The sequence below is a fragment of the Mustela lutreola genome, chromosome 2, assembly GCF_030435805.1.
Source record: "Mustela lutreola isolate mMusLut2 chromosome 2, mMusLut2.pri, whole genome shotgun sequence".
Taxonomy (NCBI): Eukaryota; Metazoa; Chordata; class Mammalia; order Carnivora; family Mustelidae; genus Mustela; species Mustela lutreola.
The window spans coordinates 104,679,206-104,702,577 of record NC_081291.1 but is presented as its reverse complement, the minus strand read 5'-3'; the positions used below and the strand labels follow the sequence as shown (position 1 = coordinate 104,702,577).

At 48.2% G+C, this 23,372-nt stretch overlaps 1 protein-coding gene across 19 annotated transcripts in view; it reads right to left on the bottom strand.

The window, feature by feature from the left end:
• KALRN (kalirin RhoGEF kinase) overlaps window positions 1-23,372 on the bottom strand; it is a 661,891-nt gene that overhangs the window by 138,309 nt on the left and 500,210 nt on the right. For all 19 annotated transcript variants that reach the window (XM_059162890.1, XM_059162900.1, XM_059162892.1 and 16 more), the window contains exon 34: window positions 2,393-2,639. In XM_059162890.1, the coding sequence (XP_059018873.1) occupies window positions 2,393-2,639 (247 nt within the window). The remainder of the gene's footprint in view (window positions 1-2,392; window positions 2,640-23,372) is intronic.

Below are 23,372 nucleotides of genomic sequence, written 5' to 3'. Positions count from 1 at the left end.
GGCCAGGTGGCCGGCAGGCAGCTGGGTGAGATGGGAGAAGGGGTTTCTGCTAAGAGGCCAGTACTTCTGGCAGGCCCTGCAGAAGGAGGCACTTTCAAAGCTGGGGGGTGTGGTGGTGGTGCACGAGGGCACAGACTTTCAGAAGAGTCCTTGTTAGGGTCCTAAGGGCTACTCCATGGTGCCGCAACTGCCAGAACTTGGACCCCCGGGTGTACTGAGCCCACATGGGGGAGTGGGTGGTGGGAGCTCACAGGCTGCCCTCTGAAGTCCCCCCCTCAGTGGCCTATGCTTGGAGAGAGGGGAAACAGCCTGCAAACAAATAGAGCCAAGGAAATGGGTGGTAGGCACTGGTAGGGGACTGCCTTTAAGAAACAGGCAGGCTGGTGGAGAGCTGGAAAGTTCCATGCCTGCCTCCCTCCCTATCTCTTGTCCACTCTTTTCCATCCCTCCTCCCTAGTGTCCCTTGTCCCTTACCTCTCCACCATCCCCACTAGAGGTCTCACCCTGGATCACAGACCCCATCTGACAGCTCTCTGCTTCTGCACTGTGGGTTTACTCCTGCCACGTCCCGCAAGTAGTAGGGACCCACCTCGTGGGCGGCCAGGAGGGGATCCAGGGTCCACAGGCTGGGGAGGCCAGGCCTACGTCTGGAAGTCCCAGCTCTTCTCTGGAAGTAGAGCCATTCCTGATGGAACCACCCACACCTGCAGACCTACCCCCACACCGGCCCCGTACAGGACGTGCTGTTCTTGGTTTTGTCTCCAAAGATGGGGGTCTCTAGAAGGGATGTGGGGGAGTTTGTAGCTATTTTGCTGACAGACTAAGGACAAACAATGTAACAACTAGACCACCTATAGCATGCGGGGCCGGGCACTATTCCAAGTGCTGTGTGTACTTCACATCACCCCCGACCCTCACAATTCTTGCCCGGTTGTGCCCCAGTTTCCCCTCAGTCAGACTTCCAACACAGCCACATTCCTGAGTTTCACGGAACATCTCTTCCCTGATACCGTGAGTTTCTCCAGTGGCGACCTCAAAAGGACTCAGGGGCCGTACCCACAATTCAGACTCCATGCAATTTCCTGACCCCGTCCCTCCTTGGTCTTCAGAGAAAAGGGGGAAGTAGGTGATGGCTGAACTGGGGGAGAGGGACGTGTGTGTGTGTGTGTGTGTGTGTGTGTGTATGTATGTATGTATGTATGTATGTATCAGGTTTTAGTTCCCAATTTTCTCCTGGTGGGAAAAAACGCCAGGGCCACTCTTGGAGTCAGGCAGCATGAATAATGCAACCTGCTACCGCCATCTGGTGGATGAAAGGAGGAAGTCAGGCTGTGGAGGCCGACCAGATGGAATTCGAGAAGCAGGACTATTTTCAGAAGTGTAGTTAGCCCTCTCAGTACTGTAGTGGGTCTCCATGGTGACCCTGGTGTCCTTGCCTCCCAACAGGACCCTATCCTCTTTCCATGTCATAAATACCCAGCATGGGTCTGCACGGAAGGCTCCCCTGATGTAGATCATCTGGCCAGTTAAGAAAATAAGCTCAGACCCAGGAGAACTTGGTGTCGCTCTCTGGGCCTCAGCTTACTCAACATAATGACTCGGTGAAAGCCTTCAAAACTCCTGGCAGCCTTGTCTTTTGAAGTTAGTGGTTCTCATACTAGAGTGAGCCTCAGAGTCCCTGGAGGGCTTGTTAGAACACAGACCACTATCCCCCGACCTCCAGGCGTTCCTGACCCAGTAGGTCCAGAGTAGAGTCTGAGAATTCGTGTTTCTAAAGGTTCCCGAGGCATGCTGATGCTGCCAATCCAGAGACACCCTTCACCTTGGAGAATCACTGTTCTAAGTAGTTCAGTCTCCTTGGTGTGAGGGGAAAGTGGACAAACAAACAGGGAGTTTATAGAAAATAAATAACAGAGCTTATATAAAACAGAAGCCAGGGCTCAAAGAACTTATCCATTAGAGCTCCGTAAGTAAATGTCTTGAACCGTGGCAGGGCTGAGGGGAGCGTCAAACCCGTTGGGGAGCCCAGCATAGCTCTGGAGCAGGAGTGTGGGTCAGTGCAGAAGGGAGAAGGCTAGGTGCTGGCCACAGGTACAAGAAGACTTTTCTGAACGTCATGGGAGAGCTGGAAGAGGTCTTAGAGGCCATCCAATTCAGCTTTCATTTCAAGATGGGCTCACAAAGGTTACATGACTTTTCCCAAGTCCCATGGCCGCTCGGTAGCTCTTTCTCTTCACATTCCCAACCCATTCCCTTCACAAGCAGATCCCAGCGGAACCTCACAAGGCCTAATGGGTTCACGAGACAGGTTAGTTCTGTGACGTTCTGGGGCTAGGGTGGGCCAGCACCCCAGCGACCCTCTGCACGTGCCCGCCCCCTCAGTTCCCCCTACCTTTCACCAAGGGGAAGAAGCAGTCCATCTCCACGCTGCTTCGGGAGTGGGAGATGCACAGGGCGCTGCTGGGAACCAGGCCCTCCTGGGGGGGGCTCCGTTCCGTGGTGCGGACCAGACACCAGCCTGGTCGCTCGCTGGGCCGCTCCAGCAGTTCCACCGTCTGCCCCACCTGGATGGTCAGCTCGCTGCTGTGGCCCGCATTGAAGTCCTGGAGGACCACGGTCAACTCACATCCGCCAGAGAGCTTGGGGTAGGGCGTGGAGTGAAATGGGGGACAGGGGACGGTGGGCCAGAAGGGAAGGGAGAAAGGATGCGTGCAGAGAAGAAGAGGAGGAGAGGAAGACAAAGGGGGAAAGATGGGATCCAGAGTGGAAAGAAGGCAGAAGATGGAAAAGGGAGTGGGAACAGGAAAGAAAACAAGAAAATAAGGTAATTGACACAATGCCACCATTCAATCATCCTGCCGCTCTAGCTTGGGCCACAGTCTGGAGCTTGCCCAGGACCGAGCCTGATTCTAAATCCTTCTTGTTTGCCTGGAGTTATTCTCATTTTCCTTTGCTAAGCTTCCAGCTAACTGTGCCCTCACCCCCTTCTCCAGTAAGTCTCTTCACTTCTTTACCCCATCCCCGCCCCTGTGACCTCCCTCCGACTCTGCCTGGGCACCATTTCTAACTCACTCATTTTTACATGCTTCTAGTTGAAGTTTGGGAATAACGGAAGAGACGACCTCCTTCCACCTAACCTTTGCAACCTTCCCTGTCCCCATCCCTAGCTGGACCCATCCGCCGAAAACAGAGGCTGCCAGTGACACAAAAAAGAAGGAGGCATCGAGTCAAAGGAGAAGCAGAACGGAAGAAGAATAGAATTGGCTTCCCTTCGCCCAGTCACTGGGGATCAGGGCAAAGAACGGCAAGGGAAGAAGAGGGGTCACGTCGTACTTAGGAACCATCCTCAGGGGGCACCTGGGTGGCTCAGTGGGTTAAAGCTCTGCCTTCGGCTCAGGTCGTGATCCCAGGGTCCTGGGATCGAGCCCCGCATCGGGCTCTCTGCTTAGCAGGGAGCCTGCTTCCCTCTCTCTCTCTTTCTGACTGCCTCTCTGCCTACTTGTGATCTCTGTCAAGTAAATAAATAAAATCTTTAAAAAAAAAAAAAAAAGGAACCATCCTCAGTGCCCCGTCACGCCCTCCCCCTGGGCCTGGCCCTTCCCCACTGGACTGGTTCTGGGGCAGAACCAACAAAACTGGTGGGAGAGACCCCAGGATAAGAACCACCTCTTCTAGCTGAACACCAAGACCTTCACTTCTCACCAGGAGGAACCACCGAGTTATTGGTTTGTCTCACAGACCCAAGCACAAAGCCTCTCCCTTGAAAGAGCAGCTGCCCCTGCATCTCTAATGCATCTCCAGGGCCCGCGTCGTCTGCACCAGCAGCCCTACTCATGCACTAGTCCAAATACATGGCGTATCCTGGGAGGCTTCCACTGAATGTAAAACACAGCGAGCACCCAGTATGTGCTGAATCAACAGTCCTGCCAGGCCCCAGCGTTCTGCACTCAGGACTGAGAGAATTTCCTATTAAAGGAACTTGAACGTCACAGTGGGCTTGAGAAGGCTCAAGCATGCATCAGACAGACAGCTGCCCTATGTATCGCCATCAATCAATCACTGGGCAGGGAGCCCGCTTGAAACACATGTCCGTGGGTGGGCATGGTGCTGCCACGGAGACTGGAGCGGGAAGAGAAATTTGTAGGACAGAAGTTGGAAGAGGGAAAGAGACAGAAGTAGAAAACACGCCTGTTGGCTCATTTCCCCCTTTAACTTTCTTGGTGCCATCAAATGCACAGATTCTCCCCCACCCCACCCCGTCCCCTTCTGGTGCTCTCTTCCCCAAAGCATCATTTTGAGAAGGATGTTGTAGGATGGTGATACCTCAGTACCTTCACATTAACTCTCCACTTGGTCCTCGCTACGACCAGGTGCTGTCACCATCTCCACCTCACCCACCAGAACTTTAAGCTCAGAAATGTCAAGACCATTGGTTGGCATAACGAGCATGCATAAAAGGTGTCTAAGGAGTTTATTAAACATGCAGATGGTTTGGCTGGTCCCTCACTTGCCCTAGTCCCCAATCGCAAGTTATGATTCAGGAGACCCAGGAAAGCCGAATTCACAAGACTCCCCCAGCTCATGATCTGGAAGGGGGTCCCTGAGATGCTGCCTGAGAAACACCAGCTGGACGGTTTCCCATGGTCACCCAGCTGGACTTGAACCCAGCCCTAGACCACAAATCCCATGTTCTTTACACCACATACCAGAGCAAATTATGTGTAAGTTTTAGGTATGTTTGTGGTTGGAGGGGTGGGAGGCAGGTGGAGAGAAGGCATCACTGGCCTGTGCGATTGGTCTTCTCAGGGCTGGCTTGGCATGTACCAAGTTGCTTACACTTTCTGGACTGCAGTTTCTATCTTGACCAGAAGACTACATAGCAACAGCTACATCAGGAAACACAAGTTTCACTGAGTTAATTTCATTGATACTCTATTTCACTTTCTTCCCCCCTCAGTTGCTGCTGGCATCCCGCTAAGTTGATTCCACTTTCCACTGATGGAAATTTGCAGTATTTGCAAATTCCATTTGTAGGATGTTGGACTAGATGACCACAAAATTTCCTGCTTACTCTGAGAATTTCTATCACCGAGCTTCTATGGTTCATGGAGTCACTCCTCTGTGCCAACCTCAGGATTCTCTCCCAAGGTCAAGTGTGCACAGGGCCCGAGATGCAACTTGCAGCCCTTTCAGGGATGGAAGTGGTCCCTTTGCAGACTGTTGCAGCAAAGCAAAGGGAGCCTGAGGTCCCAGATGCAAACAGCCCAGCAGGTCACCAGACCTCTGTGATCAGTTTCTTAGAAAAGTACAAGTGCAGTTTTCTTTTCCAGCAGTTCTACGGCAGGTCAGCAGGTCTGTCTGGCAGAGCCCCGGGGTCATTACTTTCTCTTCCCATCTGGTAAAGGACCAGTGACCATGTCTCCCCACTCTCCCTGTCCCTTCCCCTATTCCATGCTGCCCTTTGTTACAGTGGCACTTTCAGAAGGTCCCCATTTCTCTCCCCTATTTCTCTCTCCCAGCTGATCTCAGACAATGTTGCAAACAACATCTTTGTTTTCACCTCATTCTTCTCTTGCCCACAGCCTTTAAGAACTATTTCAATGTCCCCTGCAAATCTTTAAAATGTTGCCCCAGTCAACCATATTCCTTTTGACAGGCTAAGACCAGAGGGTGTGGAGGGAGGGGGCCCCACCTCTCCCCATCGCAGACGTCCCAGGTAATTCGACAGGTGTTGGGAAGGGCTATCACACACTGCTCAGAACACCAAGGCTGATCATATTCGTACTGGTTATTTTCAGACTATTGGCTATGGATGCTTAACTTCAAATCTACCAATTCGACCACTCTAGATTCTAAGACCAAACTTACTCTCAGGAGGGAAATGCTGGGAACCTTGAGTTCGTAGCACAGACTCTCAGCATGAAGTCAGGTGCTTCTGAGTCTTCTCGGACTCTACACCCCAGTTTCTATAATCTTCTCTCCCCTTATTCCCTTCACTGTGTACCCCCAACCCCCTGCCCAGTCTCTGACTTGGCCCCTTCCTGGGTGCTTCTCAGGTGTTTACTTTGCCTAGCTCCCTAGGACCTTGCCTAGGGCCTCCTACACCTTTCTGACAGTAATCACTACTTAGACTTCTGCATGGCCCACCCCAGCCCCTGCTGCTGAGTCCTCATCATCTCTTCCCCTGACTTTTCCAGCCTCTCTCCCCTCCTGGGTCCTGACCATTTCCTGTGAAACCTGTTCCTATGTGCCCAGTCCCTGGGTGGAATCTGTGTCCTCCTCCACTTCCCTGCCAGGTGCCCCCAGGTGGCCCTCTCTCCAACGGGTACCATTACACATACAGAGAAGACTTCATAAAAATCCTCATTCTTACTCATACTCACCAGAAACTATTGCTTCCATTCAGGTCCACTTTTGCTTGATTACTATTTGGACATTTCCTGATCTCCTTGGTGTATAAATAGCAGGAGCTAGATTACCCCTAAGAACTTCCTCATGTTATGGAAAAAGATCTGATTATTCTCTGTGGGGTTTTTAGGAATATTCAGAGAGGTAGAACACGAACCACCCAGCATTCTACTATTGTCATTTCAGCCCCCCAAGCCTCTGCCTGCCCCTCGGTCTCCACCAGATTCTCCTGAGGGCTATGGACTCTGGAGTTCCTTAGTGGTGGTGTGACCAGGAGCAAGGTGCTTAACATCTTGGTCTCAGTTCCCTCATCTGTGGCATGGGGTATAACAGTATCTGCTTCACAGCTTGCTATGAAGATTAAATGGGATAATTTTTTTTTAAAGTTGGCTCCATGCCCAACATGGAGTTTGAACTCACAACCCAGCCAGCCAGGCACCCCAATGAGAGAATTTTTTTTTTATAGATTTTATTTTTTTAGAGAAAGAGAGTAAGCAAGTGTGAGCGAGCTAGGGAAGGGTCAGAGGGAGAGGGAGAGGGAAAGAATCTCAAGCAGACTCCCCACAGAGTGTGGAGCCCAACAAGGGGCCCCATCTCAGGGCGCTGAGATCACAACCTGAGCCGAAATTAAGAGTCAGATGTTCAACTCACTGAGCCACCCAGACACCCTTAGATAATATTTTGAAACCAGTCAGGACAGTGCCATCAACAGACTAAGCTCTCTAAATGCTTGTTTATAAATAAATTCTAGAGGTATTAATTAACTATTATCATTTAAATTTGAGGGGAAAGTTACAAGTAGAGAAGAAATGGTAAAAAGGAATCAAATGTCTAGAAATAGACTGTACCAGATGTAAATAGGCAGGTAAATTATTATGAAAGTAAATCAAATCCTTTTCTCTTTTTATAATCTTAATGGAGTCTTGCCCTAATAACCCAGGCCAATGAGAAGAAGTGGCCTGAAGGATTCTAGGGAAGGTGACTCAGATGCCTTTAAGAGTCTGCATTGCTTTCCATGCACCGTCCGTCTGAGGAACACCCCTGCCCAAGAGCCTGACAGATGCCCACAACAGCTGCCGCCAAGCCTGCTGACCCAGTGCTTCACCCATCAGATAAGTCTGACTTCCACCCCCTCCCCTGGCTGCCTGCTCTCTGATTCATTCTAATTCCTCCCCTGCCCCAGGCCACCCCCGCCTTCCCCGTGCTCAGCCAGGGCTCGAGGCACCCGGAGTTCTCTGCATTAACGCCTGCCTGTGAAAGGCAACGTGGGAGGCAGGCCAGAGTTGGCCTTAGAAAAGCATGAATTTGGGGGCGCCTGGGTGGCTCAGTGGGTTAAGCCTCTACCTTTGGGTCGGGTCATGGTCTCAGGGTTCTGGGATGGAGCCCCACATGGGGCTTTCTGCTCAGCAGGGAGCCTGTTTCCCCCGCTCTCTCTGTCTGCCTCTCTGCCTACTTGTGATCTCTCTGTCAAATAATAAATTAAAAAATCTAAAAAAAACAAAAAAAAAAAGGAAAAGAAAAGCATAAATTTGGAGCATATCTATTTGGTGCGGTTTTACAGCACTGAGAGGATCTGCCAACTCCTATTCTAAGCAGTCCTTCTCTCCCACAATGGCTCCCGCACCTGCTGCCAATGCCTCCAATCCCACCGTCAGAGATGCATTTCATTAGATAACGTTCTCACCATGAAATGTGTCAATTGCAAAAAGATGAGAAGCAGCATATAGGTGACATGCAATTGTTCTCATGTAGCTTTAAGCATGACTATGTTCACCACAGCATTCTTTTAAATGAGAAAACAACTATAACATTGAAAAAAAAAACCACCCTAAAACTAAAATACAAAAATCTAACAGGAGGGGAATGATTAAGTGATTATGATATATACTGGCAGTCATTAGAGATTCATAAAGCACTATAGCAGCTACAAGTTGCAACTATAACTAGGTGAAGAACATCACTAACAACAACTCTGTTCAGAAATTAACAGGAAGGAAATTCACTAAAATGTTAAGACTGGCTTTACTGGGTGGAAAACTGGGTGATTTCACCCCCCTTTTCTAATTTTTATTATTTTTCTTTAAAGAATTTTTTTTTCTTTTGACAGACAGAGATCACAAGTAGGCAGAGAGGCAGAAAGAGAGAGGAGGAAGCAGGCTCCCTGCGGGGGAGTGATCAATCAGGGATTGATCCTGTGATCAATCACAGGGCTTGATCACAGGACCCTGAGATCATGACCTGAGCTGAAGGCAGAGGCTTAACCCACTGAGCCACCCAGGTGCCCTTCTAATTTTTCCTATTGCCTGACCTAAGAGTTATTTTATAAGTAAAGTAACAATAAGAACTTGTATGATCAGCAATGGAATGGGGGGAGTGGAATGCAATATTCCAAGGAAGCATAATACTTTGAAGGGGAAAAAGGGGCAGTGGGCAGAGGGATAGTTCCTAGTTCTGCTCCAGGACCCCTGTGTGAGCCTCAGGAAAGCCCTGAGTTGCTGATGATGTTTCCGTGTAGAGGCTTTAAAATCCATCTCTAGAAACCTCTGTTCTCGCACTCCTGTGAAATCCAGGTGAGCTCTTCGAAAGGAGGTCTCTTTATGTGAATTTAGTCTTCTGTTTCTACACCGACTGAGATTTGAAACAGGTATAAAGCAATGTCTGGGCAGCGAGGGACACTCGCTATGGAGCCCTGGGACGCCCTCAGTCGGCTGGTTGGTAGCCTGTGTTGCTGCCAAGTTCAGTTACCAGTCTAAAGCTGAAGAGTGGTTTCATTTCTGTTCACTGGAGCAGGGGCTGCTCTGACTGCAACTGACGGAGCTTATGGGTTTAGCTGGTTCCCGAGGGGCTAAGAAAGAAGGTGGAGCCCCAGAGAGGCACAGAGTGTGGTCTGCTGTCAAGTAGAGGTCTCAAGAATTGTGTAGAAATTAATAGCGGGAAGAATGCAGGAGCGGGAATTGGGAGGCCCCGGTGCGGGTGTGGGTTTTACCTGTGTGTGGCACTGGGAAAATCCCTGCCCCTCTCTGTACCTGAACTTCCTCATTCTTAAGATGAGGAAACTGGATTTCAGGGGCCCTTCCAGTGTTAATATTCTACGGGGGAAGTACCTCCTGTATTCACTCATTAACACACAACTCTGGTTAATTTTTTTGAGTGCTCGCCACTAACCTCATTAGTGGGTTGTTTGCTTATTTGTTGCCGTATCATGCGTCAGAATGTAAGGTCCAGTAGCGTCTGAGTGGCTCAGTTGGTTAAATCGCTGCCTTTGGCTCAGGTCATGATCCCAGGGTCCTGGGATCAAGTCCCGCATCGGGCTCTTGCTTGGCAGAGAGCCTGCTTCTCTCACTGCCTCTGCCTGCCTCTCTGCCTGCTTAAGTGTGCTCTCTTTCTCTCTGACAAGTAAATAAATAAAAATAAATAAATAAATAGAAAATGTAAGGTCCAGGAGAGCAGAAGACTTCTTTGTCTTGCTCATGGTCCCATCTCCCGGGTCTAGAGTGACACCTGGCCCAGAGTAGGTGATGAGCAAATACTCACTGAGTGCCTGAGTGCGGGTAGCCCGCAAGCTGTTATCTTGTCCAAGGCTGTGAAGGGTAGCCACCACAGCCAAGGTCTCCTTGCACTGGTTGGCCACCACCTCTTGTCAGTGTGTTCCCGACCCCAAAGTTTATTTGTTCAGAACCCCTTTTTGAGAAGCTCTCTCCCCCTCTGATCACTTGGCTGTATCTTCATTAATTCCCAAGTGTGATAAAAATGACACAAGCAGGGGGAAAGATATAAACCACCAAGAATAAAGAGATCGAGAGGTAAGAGTAGACAAGAGAAGTCAACATTTTTTTTTTTTAAATAACAGGAAGTCCCGGCAAGAGTGGGTTCTGACCCGGGAGAATGGAGGTGAGATGCAAGTTCCTACCATTAGCCCTGCACGATCTTTGGAAAGGCCCAAGAAGTGGAAGCCACAAGACTGCACTAAAAGTTGGAGTTCAGGTGGGGCTGAAAAGGGAAGAGGGGTTGTAAAGGAAGTACACCCCCCACTCCCTCTTCTACAGGATGTACCTTTTCCTGAAAAACTGACATTCACTGAAGGTCCACATACAGAAGAGGGAGATGAAGCCACCATCCTTGATCTTGTCTCCCAGGATACTGGCCGCCAAATAGAAACATTTGATGCAGACTTGAAGATCTTTCATTGGAGAAACCAAAAAGACGTACAGATACTCGAATTCTGACATTTGGAGATCCCTTCCTTCACTGCAGAGTGGAACCTTCCAGTAAACACACTCCTTCTGTTATACAGAGTATCCACTCAGCTTTTTTGGTGCCTCACTCATAAATAGGAATATGATCCAGCCAAAGATCCCCAGACTTTGCAGAAAAGCCCCAAACTAAACGAACAGGAAGGATCAGACACTCCCAGGAAAGGAGGTGCAGGCAGGACCACAACAGTCAGCAACACTGTAACACCCTCAGAGAGGTAAGAAGGGCACCATACCCATGAAAACAGACAAGCTGCTGCAGACAGCGGGGACATTTCAGAATGATAAAGAGCGCTCAGAAATTACAACTGTGGTGGAAAGGAAACATCTCACGCATGGGTCAGAAGACAGAGTCAAAGAAATTTTCCAGAGAGTAGGACGAGAACAGTTGAGAGAGGAAAATAAGAGCAAAAATGTAAGAAAATTAAAGAATCGATCCAACAGGTATGAGACAGACAGAGTGAAAAAGAATAAATAGTCAAGAAAAATTCCCAGGACTGAAGGGCACAAACTGCCAAGCCAATACAAGGTTTCAAGTGCCTGCTGTGATGAATTTTTAAAAGACCTACTCTAAACTACGGTGTCAGGACATATTGGCAATGAAGAGGGCATTCTAAAAGCTTTTGGTGGGGTGGGGGGAGTCAGGTAAAATCCCACAAATCAGGAATCATGATGACAGCAGTTTTCAACAACAGCCTTGGAACGTTAAAGAAAATGGAGCAATTCCTTTAAAATTCTGAGTGGGAATTATTACCAACCTTGAATTCTGTGTCCAAAGTATCAGTCAAGATGAAGGTACACCAAAGGCCTTTTTTAGACTTTCAAAGTCTCAGAAACTTCCCTTAGGAAGCATTTGCTGAGTGGCAACCATTATGATTAGCATATTGGTTTCTCAATTTTTCTCTTTTATTCTCTTTCTTTCTTTCTTTCTTTTTTTTTTTTTTTTTTGTCTCTCTTAATGTGATATGCCTTTGGTGGATACAAACTAAAATTAATTCCTTCATTTTTTAAAAATGAGTTAATAGGTAAACAGATTTGAGCAGTTCCTGAACCACAGAATTGCTTTTTATTTAGCAAATCATTAGTCTAGTCCTATGTGTCTATGTTCTAGTCAAGGCTATGAAACGTGTAGTGAGATGATGTTACTGGTAGGCAGATCCACAGCCTAGCTAAGGTGCAAGGGACTCTGAGGTTCATCTAATCCCATCCCCCTATTTGAGAGAAGAGGGAAATGAATTCCCCAAAGAGGAAGGACTTACATAAGGAAGATAGTGTCTGAAAGATGGTAGATACTTAAGAAACATTTGTCGAATGAATGAATGTGTTAGTGGGTTAAGTAAATGAGTTAAACCAGAGACTGTCCAGTGCTCTTAACTCACAGGTAGAAAAACTGAGGACCCCAAGATAGTTGGTGGCAGAGCCAAGACCAGACTTGGGTTTTCAAATTCTGGGGTCAGAACACTTCTCACTAGACTTTGCTAAATTAATGATCGCTGTCACACTTAATGTCATAAGGCCCTAGGTCCCCACTTGTACCTAACGTATTGATACATGGACTGGTGTCAGTGTGGGAAGAGGATTTTCAAATCCAAAGCTTGACAAAGCTGCAGAGGACATGAAGCTGGGAGAAGCAGCTAAGATTACAGATCACAGACACCCAGGACGTTTGTGAGCTTTCACTCTAATCTCCCACTCAAGGAAGGACCCTTTTCACGACAGCTAGGCTCTTGGTGTTGTGACACTCTTCCCTCCTGGTAGACTGCTGTGGTATTCAGAACACTTTCTTTGTTTTTGTAATTTCCATCCATGGTTCTTAGTTGCCCTCTAGGGTTGTACAGAAGAAATCTTCCTTTCTTCCATGGAGTTCTACATATGTGAAGACTAGATGGATAATTCCTTAAGTCTTCTCTTTTCCACACATTCCTTCTAATGGCTCTCAAATGCACAGTTTCCGCCGTTTTCATCATATTCTTCCGGATGAGCATCAGTATGTCCCTGTCCCTCTTGACAGGGACACCTAGAACTGAACCCAATTCTTTAGACCTAGTGTGCTCAGCACAGACTAAGCCAAGATCTCACATCCAGGCCTAGATACATCCATCAGTGTAGTCGGAGAGTCTCTTATTGGCTGGTTTCTATTGAGCATGTAACCTAATAAAGACCCTAGTCTAACTCACAGGGTCTTCTCAAGTGAGCTTCTTCCCTTTCTCTACTTAAGGCTTTAACTCTAGAGAATTTCCTATTTATCTTTGCTAACTACAAATTTCTAACTAAAGCGTAGTGCTCTTCACTCATTCATCTATCAGATTAGAGATTTCTTCATTTTGTGGCATCTGCAAATCTGAAATTTACGCTTCAATGTGTCCAAGTGAGAGAAAACACAGAGCGCTAGGTAGGAACAAGGACAGTGCTCACAGGCACTACCCCTAGGGTCCCAGCGGACAGGCACCATTCACCCAGAGAAGGAATGGGATTTGCTTGGGGCATAATTAACACAGTGTGGAAGTTATAGGGCCTCAGATGCGGCTTAACTTAATGTTTATTCATTTGTTCATCCAACAAGAGCTTATTTAATGCTGCTTGGAGGGTTAGAGCTCTCCAGCGAGGGAGGGAGGAAATGCAAACTGATGGCGAATTCTGTCTGCTCTTTATCTCTGTACTCCCTGTCCGGGCTTCAGAGACCATCCAGTCTGGGCACAAGCCATCAGCAGACGTGGCCGGGAGGAAGCACACCCTGCCAGTGAATGGAGACCTCTGCAGCCTTGACCCCTCGTCTGGAGATAAGGGTCCTGACAAGGGGTGGGCACGGGTCCTGGCTCTTTTGTGCTTCCCCAAGGCTGTTTTCCTGATGTCCTGCCTGTAGGTACCTGGGCAGGAGGGCGCTGTCCTACAATACACACCAGAGTTTGGGAAAGAGGAAAAAGCCCACGGGACTAGTTGCTGAAAACACACGGCGACCTGCAGCAGAGGGCTGAGAGAGATGGCTAGGAGAAGCCAGGAGTACAATGAGCCGCTCTGCCGGTACAGACGGCCAAAAAGTTGTGGGCTGCCCTCAGGCATTCTCGCAAATTGTCCTCTGTGCGATTGGGCAACCCTGAAAAGCTGAGCTCTACCGGCCATCTCGCCAGAGACCAGACAAGACTTCAAAGAAGTGTACAAGGTCATCCGACCCCAGGTATTGAGACGTGGGTCACCACTTTCCATTCTGTGGGTCGTGGGGTCTGGGGTCAGACTATTAGGTTTGAATCTGTCTCCATTGTTACTGTCTGTATAACCTCCAGCAAGTTAGTTAGCCTCTCTTTGGCTCATCTTTCTCATCTATAAAATAGAGCAAACAAGAATCATTGCCAGGACTCCGTGAGTTCACACGGGTAAACCCTGACATGCTTCACATGCTCAAGAAATGTTATCTCTTATTCACCCAGTCATCATAACTTGGCACGTGCTCAGGACGTTTCCCGCGCCAATATTGTGTGTCTGGGGGACAAAAATCAATTTCTAAACAGGCCCTAATGACACATTCTGAGAAACTGGCAGACTGGAAAAAATAAAGGAAAGCAATCATATATGACCAAGCCTGGGGTTAAAAGGTTTTGTGGTATAATTTAGGCTACAATTTCCCTATGTAGGGCCATGGATATGAATATCCTTTCTTTTCCCACACTAGGGCACCTAGAGAAGCCACAGACCACATCAGGCTAGGCAGGATTTCTTGGAATTATTTGCCAGACCAGGTGCATAACATGTTTACACTGAGGCAAAATGGTAGAGGTTGAGATCTCCACTCGCATATAGAAAATGGGCAAAATAACCCCCGGAAAGAGGCCATACTTCCCCCTGGTTGACCAGAGAACCCCAGTTAGCCTGATGACTGTTATGTCATCTGAGCACAGGCTGCAAATCTGCCAGGACCAGAATTGGGAAGAGGGCATAGGTGAAGTTTAAGGGTGGGCTGCTGAGTGCCCGGGAGGGGAACTTGTCTCAGAAAAGGGGCCAGCTAGCTGCTGGTAGCTGGGGAGTGAATTCAAATGCACATTCATAAGAAGCACATTCTAAATGTTTTAACTCAGAAAGCAAACAGCCATAGAGTGCCCAGGCCCAGAGAAATGCCAGTGGACATCTGGTTAACTTCCCATTTTCAAGCAGAGTAAAATAACAATGCACACTTGTATGACCCTTTACAAAACTCACAGACATCAGTCTGATCCTCACAGATCCTATAACTTGCCATTATAATCTGATTTTACAGATGAGGAGAGCAAGGCTCAGAGAGGTGAACTATCTTGCTCAGGGTCACACAGCAGCAAATCACAAAGGCAGGACTCCAAATTTTAATAACTCAGTTCCATCATCCATGTACTTATTTGCTTACTTGCCAGCCAGGCCCTAAACTGTGCACAGGATACAGACAGCTGAAGCAGACAGTTGTGACGGCCCCGCCCTTGCCAAGGTTACTGTCTGTTGGGGAACATCATACAAACGCCCCAAGGGTGACAACAGGGGAAGCGTGGGGTGCTGGCCAGGGGATGAGGCAGGGTGGGGGGGTTGTCTCTCAGAAAGTGATTTGCTTTTCCCAGTGCTGACTCACCAGATCCCTCCACTGGATATGGCCATGGCTGTCTCTCCTCAGAGCTGTTTCCGTTATTAGCTTCATCACCTGCCCGGGGCTGAGTTGATGAGAACTTCTCACTCCCCTGCTTACCCACCAGCTAGTGAGATCCCGGAGCATCTGCCCTGTCCTATGCCAGCCCGTTCAGTTTCACCACTCCCTGGCCATCCCCCACTGTGGGGTACCACCCTGGTAGTGGGAGCTGGAGGAGATGCCCACTGTCCAGATGAATGATCTAGAACATGTGCCCAGCAAGGAAGAGAGGAGCATGGAATGAAGGAGTTTCCAGAGTCTGGACTAGTGTCGTCCTTGAAAGTTGTCAAGCCTTTGTCCTCAGTGAATTACAGACTCGCCCTTATCCTTGATTGTCGCCTTGCCCGGTCAGCATGAAGAAGGGCCTTTATCTGCGACCCACACTTCCTCCTTGTCCAGGCTTCCCCATTTATTGAATGAGTCCTAATGGGGTTTTCTGCTGTCTGCTGCCCTTGGCTCCTTTTCTCCGGGACTGACTGCCACCTCCCCACCCCGTCTCCTGTCTGATTCAGGGCACTGGATCTTTCTTACCACCGCCTCCCGGCGTGGTGACCAACTGTCAGAATATGCCCTTTGGCCGCTGTTTACTACCTGTTCCCTTGACCGTGCGCATGGTCTATGATTCAGATCCATCTTAAGGACCTCTTAACTTTCCATTCAGATTAGCTCTCTGGGAACCGAAGGGCTAGAGCTCAGTTTTTAGTGGTGTGCAGTGGCCACTAGAGGGCAGCAAAAGCTAGGATTTACTAAAGAAACGGGCCAACCTTGGGTTGCTGGAACCAAGGCTGGACCCTGCCCTGGATGGGGAACACCATGGGCCCACCCATGTGGGAAACAGACGGACAACTGCTTAGTGCCTGGCGAAGGGTAAGTGCTCAGTAAATGTTTCCTCGATGAAATTCCTAGTTCTAGAAATGAGAAAGCAAGTGATGGGATCACAAAATTAGTTGGGGTCAGGGTCCCGTCTTCCCCGTTCTCAGGCCGGGGTGCGGTTCCATCCCATAGTACATCAGCCCTCCTCCTTCTCTGCCCCCTTCCCTGCTCCTCCTCTGTGGGTCAACCCACGTAAACCATCTCCCTAGCCAAGTTCATTTTTGAAACCCTTCTGGATAAGCAGTAGTTAGAGATTGTTTTCTCTGTCCCTTACACCTAATTTGTCACTGAGTCCTGCCAGGTTATTAAAAATCTTCTTCTTATTTTCTGGATAGCTCCCTTGCCATTCCAGGCCCTCATCAGCCGCCTCCCTGTCTCCTCATGGTCTCCTTTCTCCCATGCTCCACCCTCAGGTCCTCTGTTATTTCAGAATTTACATACAAATTTACATACAAATTCTACCAGCTTCCTCAGGCATTCACAACTCTCCAAAACCCTCCCCAGCCACCTGGTCAACTACTTGCCCATATATTTGCTCTGTTTGGTGTTTTGATGGTCCCCTGAATATGTCCTGGTTATTTCTGCCTCTGGACTTCTTCTTTTTTAAAATATTTTATTTATTTATTTGTCAGAGAGAGAGAGAGAGAGCATGAGCAGGGGGAGAAGGAGACTCCCTGCTGAGCAAGGAGCCTGACGTGGGACTGGATTCCAGGATCCTGGGATCATGACCTGAGTTGATGGCAGACGCTTAACCAACCGAGCCACCCAGCCGTCCCTCCCTCTGAACTTCTGTTGATGGGTGTCATTCCAATGGAAAGATTCCCTTTTGCTCTCCAGACCCCATCTTACCCAGTGTCAAAGGTCATGTGCAACTCTGGGTTCCCCACTATCTCACACATTCTTTGGCAGTGGTCTCCACAGAGGGCTTTCCTCTTCCTGGAACTAATCTTGTCTGTCCCACGTGTTTAGATACTCTCTCAGTCAGAAAACCACCACTTTGGGTGGTTCGTGTCTAGGTGTATATATTATAAAACGTTATATTTCCTGGCTATTTGGCTTGGTGACTGAATACTCATGTTTAAATTGCCTTCTTCATTTTATCAATTTTCTCCGATTCAATGGCATTGTATCAACAATGGATCATCCCAGAGTTCTGTGTTTGGTACCAGATAAAATTATTGTGTGTGGGACATCGTAGCATTTTTCTTCATAAGTTTTAGTTTCTTGAGTTTTTTTTCCCCTAGCAAAAATACGCCAATATTTCTAACTCAGAATCTGTGTCTCAGTTGGTAGTCATGACAATGGTGTAGGGGGCAACTGGTAAGGCTGAGAGTTCACTGCATGGCAACATGGGGGTTTATAGTCCGGATTTGGAACTCAGCACCCCTGACTGAACCCAAGTTCCACCACTGACTAGCTATGTTGCCTTGGAAATGCTAAAAATACAAGGTCTGCCTGTGCTTTAGTTCCTCACCCAAAACACTGAAGTTTTGGAGAGTTGCTGTTTTGATTAAAGATTGTATCACATGTGAAGCACGTGCTGTCCCATTAATGGCTATTGTTCTTTTTACTGTTTTCATTTTTTCTTTTTTTTTTTTTTTTTGGAGAGAGAGAGAGTGAGTGCACCTGCATGCAAGTGGGGGAGGGGAGCAGAACAGAAGGAGAGGGAGAGAATCTTACGCAGACTCCATGCTGAGCGCAATGCTGGACTGGGGCTCGATCATATGACCCTGAGATCACGACCTTAGCTGAAATCAAAAGTCAGATGCTTAACTGACTGAGCCACTCAGACGCCCCAGCTTTCATTATTATTCGTTGTGACTGGCTGAGTCACTAAGTGTACATGACATAGTCTCTTTCCTTTAGAGAGGGAAGGTACTCATTTTATTTTTGAACTTTTTTATAACGTACATACAGAGAAGTGCACCCATCCGTTCAACAAATTTTCTCAAACTGAATACATCTACGTGATGAGCACTTGGATCACGGAAAAGAATGTGAGCCTCACTCATACTCCCTTCCAGGCACTATCTTCCTCCAACCTATTATCCATAGCATTTTATTTAAAAAGATTTATTTATTTATTTATTTATTTTAGAGAGAGAGACAGAGCCCATGCTAGAGGTGGGAGGGGCAGAGAGAGAAGGAGAGAGAATCTCAAGCAGACTCCGCACTGAGTACAGAGCCTGCCACAAGGCTTGATCTCATGACCCTGAGATCAGGACCTGAACCGAAATCATGAGCTACCCAGGTGCCCCATTTTTTTTTTGACTGTAGTGAAAACACTAAGCATGAGATCTGTCCTCTTAACAACTGTTTCAGTGCACAATATGGCACTGTTGACTCTAGGTACAATGCAGCAGATCTCTAGAACATAGGACACTCCCTTCTCTACCCCCCTTGTCCTGCTGTCCCACTGTGCTCAGCGGCTATGAGCATTGGAGTTTCAGCAGAATCATACAATTTTGGTGTTCTCTGATAGCTGCGGGAGCTGGGGCTAAAAATTATGGGAGAGTATTAAACTGTAGGTCCAATTGGAATCTCTGGGCTAGAATAAGATTTAACAGCTATGGCAGAATGCAAAGTCAAGCTCACAGACCCTCCATGGACTAGGGAGAGATGAGAACCTTATTCTCCTTTAAATATAAATCAAGTATGTCAAATGTGGGTCATGAGCAGCCATCCATACAGTTCCAGCAAAAGAGAGGAAACACCTATATAGGTGTCTTTAAAATCTCATCATTCTTTCTTTGTGCCCCCTCTGCATGTGATTAGGAGTCTAGCATCTAGAGAGGGGCCACGTGACAAGATGGAATTAAGAAGGAGTGAAGAGAGGACTTGTTAAAGAAAGCTGATGGCCTCGGGAACACACACCATCCTGGCTAGAAGCTCCTGGTGGCAACACGTAGGTGGACAGCAGATGTCTTTAGAGAAAGACAGAAATTTGGGTGGCACTTGCGCAAGTTACAGAAAACCTGGGGACTGCACCCGTGGAAAGGCTCTTAGAACCTACATTTTAGCAAAAAAGGACAAGAATGAGCTCTTAATTATAGAGATGGTTAGTAGTACCAACTTTGGGATATAATTGGTGTATTTCAGACCAAAAAAAAGGGGGGGGAGGGGATGTCTCATGCTTGAGCTGAAAACTTTGGTATACAAGTGGGAAATCACAGCCCCCTCTCAGCACCACAACAGGGGAGCCCACCCTGAACATCCATTTACCCTCCTCCCCATTTTCCTGGGTCTACAACTCCGGGTAATACATGGAGTTCTGAACGAGAGAAGCTCAGCTCTCAGCCCGGACACAAAGCTGCACTCATCTTCCAGGGTTCATACCACCCCTTCCGGAAGGTCTGGTCAACTTCAACCCAGCTTGGTTTCTGAAGGTGAGAGACTGCCTAGGTTGTCTTAGGCAGACATAAAGGTAGAAATTTTTCTCCTTTAAGCCTGACCTCCAGTTACTCACTCACTCACTCATTCATTCATTCACCAAACATGTATTGAGCACCTTCACCTGTGGATTCACAGCCAGGATAGAATGCAATCCCCAGATAACCTGCATCTGGGCAGAAGGCACTGGGAATTCAGTCCCAGGGCTGCTTCTCTTTCAGCAAAGGGCAGGAAGCAGCGGTCCCTCACCCGCTGGACTTCCAGAAACAGCCCTATGTCTCTATGTGGGGTGCTCACACCTCAACACAGTTGTTGCTAGAAGCTGTAATGTGGATTTTTTTTTTTTTTTTATCTCAGCAAGTTAAGTTTGAGAAAATAAAGATACGCTCTACATCAGGGAAATGGAAAATTACAGCCAGAAATTCATGATTCATTCCCGAGGCATAAAGCCACGAGTGCCGCAAATGCCACCAAATCTCCAAAGGCCGAATATTGACCTCAGGCTCACTGGTGAAGGAGGGAGAACATGTAAGACCCCCAACTGTTAGGGAGTTTTGTCCTTCCTATGTCAGAAAGAGAAAATGAATGAAACATAGTTTGCTATGGTAAAAGAGTCAGCAGTTTTAGCCAATGTACGACAAATCAGTAGCATAGGAACTGTAGGGTCCTTCCTAGTGTGTTCTTTTTTTTTTTTTTCTTTAAAGATTTTATTTATTTATTCGACAGTAGATGGAGAGGCAGGCAGAGAGAGAGAGAGAGAGGGAAGCAGGCTCCCTGCTGAGCAGAGAGCCCGATGCGGGACTTGATCCCAGGACCCCGAGATCATGACCTGAGCCGAAGGCAGCGGTTTAAACCACTGAGCAACCCAGGCACCCCCCTAGTATGTTCTTAAATACAGCCAGACCAGAAGGAAACAGCATGGACATCTACTCTGGCCTTCATACTTTAGTGGATCCCTTTTGTACACAATAAAATCTTAACTTTGTTACAAGCATCCTCTGCCACACCTGCTTGTCAGTCCTTCCTTCTGCCACAGCAACCTACAGCTCACAGTCGTAGCCACAGATGGCCCTGAACATCCAAGCACCTTGGGTCAGCTGTCCCATCTGCCTGCAACAGCCTCCCTCCAGGTCCCGTCTGCTATATTTCCCTGTTCCTTTATGGGCCAGCTCAATTTCCTTATGTGCTGATTAGTTACTTGAGTTATTCATTCGAAAAAGAGTTGTTGAGTACAATGTGCCAAGTACTCCATTAGGTCCTGGGGTTCAGCAGTAGGCCAGAAAAACTCTTCTACCCTCCTGGAGCCTGCGTTCTTGTAGGGGAGGCAGGCGGTAATCAGGAGAAACAGGCAAAGCAAGCAGAACCTTGGAAAGATAGTGGTAAGACCGTGAAAGAGAAGAACAGAGCAAGGACAGGGTAGAGGGGGTCGGGCGTGTGGGTGGTGGTAGGGGAAGCGGAATCTAATGGTTCTGCAAGGACTTCCAAACCCTACCACCCCGGAAGTCTCCTTCCCTACATACTCCCTGGTCCCTCCGCTACAGTATCAGCATCAGCTTCTTCGTGTTTACACATATGGGTGGGGCTCTGCGACTGGAACTGGAGCCCCCAGAGACTCTGCGTCTTCAAACTCCATACACTTCACTCCGTTCACACGGTGTTTTCAGAATTGGGAGAGAACTGTGTCCACAGAAGTCAGAATCTAATGCGCCCTGCTTCCATCTTTTCCCCTTGGTGCTCTTTTCCCCGAAGCTTTCCCTCCTTGTTTTACTTTCTTGTTTGCACCTGGGGTTTTCTTAATACTCTTCTGAGAAAATATCCTCATAAATTAATTTCCCTCCCACTAATGACTTCTGAATAGGACCAACCTCTCATCGAATAAACCGGGGGAAAAACATGATCTCTCATGGCAACGCATTTGCAGAGAAAATAATTTATTCAAAGTGTGGGGTTTCAAAAATATGTCCACAGATCCTCTGATATGCCACCCTTCGGTTTCCTCCACTTGACCGTGGGCGGGATTCAGCGGCTTGGTTCTAATGAGTGGAATACGCTGGAAGAGAGGCAGATGTGTGCCTTCTGCAGATGGGATGTAAGAAGCATTGCTGCTTCCTCCTTGCTGTCTGTGGGATGACAGGCTGTGGGGAGGCCAGCTGCCATGTTGTGAGGACACTTCAGCAGCCAGGTGGAAGAGCTGTCTTGGAAGCAGGTCTGCCACGCCAGCCCCCACCCTCTGTTGGACCTTCAGAGACTACAGGTGTGGCTAGTACCTTGACTGCAACCAGGGCCACCAAGCTACGCCACTCTTGGATTCCTGACCGATGGAAACTACTGGAAAACAAGTGTTTGTTGTGCGAAGTCGCTAAGCTTTGAGGTAATTTGTTTGGCAGTAATAGAGAATTGAGTGAGTTCTGTCCTGGTTCTGACTGATCTTCAGGAAGTCAGTTAACCTTGCTCAGCTTTAGTTTCTCAGTTGTGGGTAAAGTGGGTTAAGGTCAGAATGCTCGAAGCGGCGCCAGCTCCCACACCCTGTGTTCCCCGAACAAAACAAAAACACTTGAGGAACAGTGTAGTTTGGGCCAGCTGTGTGTAAAATGTACCTGTCTTGGTCTCTCTGGGGATATTTCTGCAGATTCAGACAGCAAAGCGGTCATCATCTGAACCCACAGATGAAAGCCGGGTTCTGAGAGGTGATACTCAACTTAGAAGGGGACACACGAGAATCCCACACACAGAAGATTTCAGGCTTAGAAGGGGCCTTGAGGAGATGATAAGCTTTCCATAGGTGTTATCTTCCTAGCTGACAGTGTGTTTCCATGAGTAGCAGTTCACTAAGAGCTACAGATGGGAGGTCGAAGCTCAGAGTGGTTCGGGAACTTGCTCAAAGCCACACAGTTTTTAAGCTCCAGAGCTGAGAACTGAAGCACAAACCCTCTTGCTACGTTCTGTTATTCTCAGGTGCCTCCCTGACGACTGGTCTGAGGGTTACACTGGGCAGGCTGAGGACAGGGCCGTGGCTCTTTCTGGAAGAAACTGTGCTCCTTCAGGCTGCTGCCAGAGCTCCATTTCCTACGGCCTGATTCCATTCTGCCCTACGGCCTGATTCCATTCTGCCCTAAGCCCCAGATGGGGGTCTGCCCTTGGGTGGCTGCCCTGAATGCTGCCAGGGGCAAGGGACACGGCCTGGGGCGAAGAGATGAGTGTGGCCAGTTAGATTCCATCTTGCAAGAAGGTTTGCTCAGAAGTAGTAAGAGAACAATACACTTAACCTAGGGCTGTAAAGGTTTTTGAGGGAAGAAAGATGAAACGGGCCCTAAGGGCCACAGGCAAGTCAAGATTTTGTGGGAACAGCAGCTTAGATCAAGTGGTGGCAATAAAGTGAGGAAAAGGCATATCTGGTGTGGAACCTGGAGAGAGGGGCTTGAACTGGAGCCAGAAGCGAGGTCCCTCCCACCGCCCAGATCCAGGACCATCCTGCAGGCCCTGGCTCCGCGGGGTCTAGACGGACTGTGGCTGCTAGGATTTGCTTGCTGTGCGATCCTACCTCGTCAGTTCTCCTCCCTGAGCTATCTGCACAGTGCTCTCACCCTGCAACTAAGAGAATTTCACTAGCGTTGGTGTGGCTGGCACAATATGTAAAAACAAAACTGTGTGATTATAAAATTCCCAGAGGCACAGGGTTTTGTTTTCATTTTTTTAAAGCAAAACACACACCCAAAGACCTTCGTGGATTCTGACCACCGAACAACATAAAACACAGGCGACACTAAAAGCGGTGTTTCGTGGCACTGGGATACACAGGACGGGAG